The sequence below is a fragment of the Penaeus chinensis genome, chromosome 35 (assembly GCF_019202785.1).
Source record: "Penaeus chinensis breed Huanghai No. 1 chromosome 35, ASM1920278v2, whole genome shotgun sequence".
In the NCBI taxonomy this organism is placed as follows: domain Eukaryota; kingdom Metazoa; phylum Arthropoda; class Malacostraca; order Decapoda; family Penaeidae; genus Penaeus; species Penaeus chinensis.
The window spans coordinates 2,779,779-2,782,278 of NC_061853.1; the positions used below are offsets into that span (position 1 = coordinate 2,779,779).

Consider the following 2,500-nt stretch of genomic DNA (forward strand, 5'->3'; position numbering starts at 1 on the left):
TATATTTTTTTTCGTTTGCGAATAGGATAAATCTTCGGTGGTTTTGTGGTTTCCGGATTGTTTACCTTTTTTTTGTGTGTTTATGGTTTGGAATATTTTTAATCCTTATTCTTGATGTTGGGTTAAATACACACAGGAACGGAATAACGATATGTATAACTTAAACCCTAATGAACAAAGACATAAACCACAACAAAAAAACGATAAATATAACTCAAAGCCTAATCAACAAACACACACACAAAAAAATCACAATTACTCCTAACACCAACAAAACTACCACCACCAAATAAAAACCAACAAACGACCTACTTCCTGATTATGATCGAGATTATTAATGATCTTAATCGTCCTTCCTTCTCTCGACCCGGGCTTGCTGTTCCCGCCGGACTTGTTGCTGTCCGCCGAGCTCTTCTTGGAGCCGAGAATCTCCTTGACCACAGGCGACCCCGACCGCCCTCCGCCTGGGCTCTTGTCCCCCTGGTAGGACGGGCCGCCGAGGGGGATGACCGCTGTGGCCGGGTTCCAGTCGGGTCTCTGGCGTCCGTAGCCGAGGTTCTGCGGGGTGGGGGTGGGGAGAGGGGGGGGGGAGGGGAGAAATGAGGGTGGAAGGGGAGGGATTAAAAGAAGGGGAAGAGAGGGAGAGGAGGGAAGAGGGTGGATGGAGAGGAAAGGGTGGGAAGAGGGGGAGGAGGGAAGAGGGTGGATGGAGAGGAAAGGGAGGGAAAGAAGGGGAGGAGGGGAGAAAAGAGGGGTGGAAAGAAAAGAGGTGGAAGGGGGTAGGAGGGGAAAGGAGGCAGAAGGGAGAAGGGGAAAGTGGGAAAAGGATGGGGAGAGAAGGGGAGTAGGAGAGGGAAGAAAGGAGGGAGAAGGGGTGAGAGGATGAAAGAGGGGAGGGGTGGGGGAAGGGAGGGGGAAAAATTAAATATTAATCGGTTATTTCTGATTGTCTTGTTTGTTTTGGATCTATGAAGAGAACGGGAAGAGGCTGATAAAAAGGGGATGTGAGAGAATGAGAGAAGTTGCTAAGAATGTACAAAAGGAGTAGATGGAGAAATTAACAGAAAGAGAGAGAAAACGAGAATAAGAGATGGAGAGACTAATTAACGAAGAGAGAGAAAGAGGGAGAATAAGTGAGATAGCCACAATAAATACAATACATGAGACACAAAGCAAGGATAACAACAGCAAAAAAGGATTCAAAAGTTTAAATAACACTTCGACGATATCAAATGTCTCGAAACAACACGAGACAAGGAAGTGTCACCCTCGAAAACAGAAGAAAAAAACCGAAAACAAGAGAGGAATGTAAGAGAGACTCCACGAAACGCCATCATTACGTGCCGTGAATATTATGACAGATGATCTCGACATCGTTATCAAAAACGGGGTTAACGTTACAGACATGCATCTATACACGCACATACATTCACATACAGACACTTGCACATAACCACACACACATGAACACACATGCACATACATGCACATAATTGCGTCTGTGTGTGTGCGTGCAAGTGAACAAAGGAGAGTTATATCTACCTGACTGCGTGAAGGTATGTGAGGTCAAACACTTTACATAACAAGGACAAAACCGTTATTTCTTCTAATGGAATCATTGTAGGGACCGTTCGTGACTATCTCTCTCTCCTCTCTCTACATACATATATATATATATATATATATATATATATATATATATATATACATATATACATATATACATATATACATACATATATATATATATATATATATATATATATATATATATATATATATATGTATGTATGTATATATATATTCATTCACACACACACACACACACACACATATAAATACACGCACACATACATCCACACACACTGATGCTACTTGCACGTAGCACTATGTTTACATCGCAGTTGATGTGCTCGACACATGTAAGTGCTCATGACGTGAAACAGACGCGAAGGGAACTGAAAAGAGAATGCTCAGGAAAACAATATAACACATTTAGACGATTTATTACTACTTGATTTTTACGATGATGTTTACGGTGAAAATGCCTTTTTAAAGCTTAATATGTGAAAAAAAAGATTTTAAGAAGATCTACCAACGATGATTTAAGTTGAAATCTATTGGATAATAAAGCGAAAAAGAAAGACACGTACTTATGCTTAAGAAAATAATGAAATAAAATAAAACGGATTAAGCCATTTCAAAACCCAAGATCAAATTCCACAAAAAAATAAAAAAAACCATTCACTTTTCAAACCATACGTAAAAAAAAAAAAAAACATAAACACACAAACACAAACATCCAAACAACCCTTCCCCCCCCCCCAATCACGCAAACAAGAAGCAAATCCAGACGCAAAGGCAAAGCGCAAGCCAGGAAGCAAGCCAGCCCCCAAGCAGAACAGACATTACCGCAGGAACTTGACTTCCGGAAGCAAGCACAGGCGAAGACGCCCTGGAGGCAGGATTAGTCCAGTCGGGGCGCCCCATGCTACCGTAG

The 2,500-nt window shown here is 41.6% G+C and overlaps 1 protein-coding gene across 1 annotated transcript in view; it reads right to left on the reverse strand.

Annotated features, from left to right (window-relative positions):
• The window catches only part of LOC125044477 (echinoderm microtubule-associated protein-like CG42247), a 133,403-nt gene that overhangs the window by 41,813 nt on the left and 89,090 nt on the right, over positions 1–2,500 (reverse strand). The window contains exon 8 of the mRNA XM_047641166.1: positions 313–558. Coding sequence (XP_047497122.1) covers positions 313–558 — 246 coding nt within the window. The remainder of the gene's footprint in view (positions 1–312; positions 559–2,500) is intronic.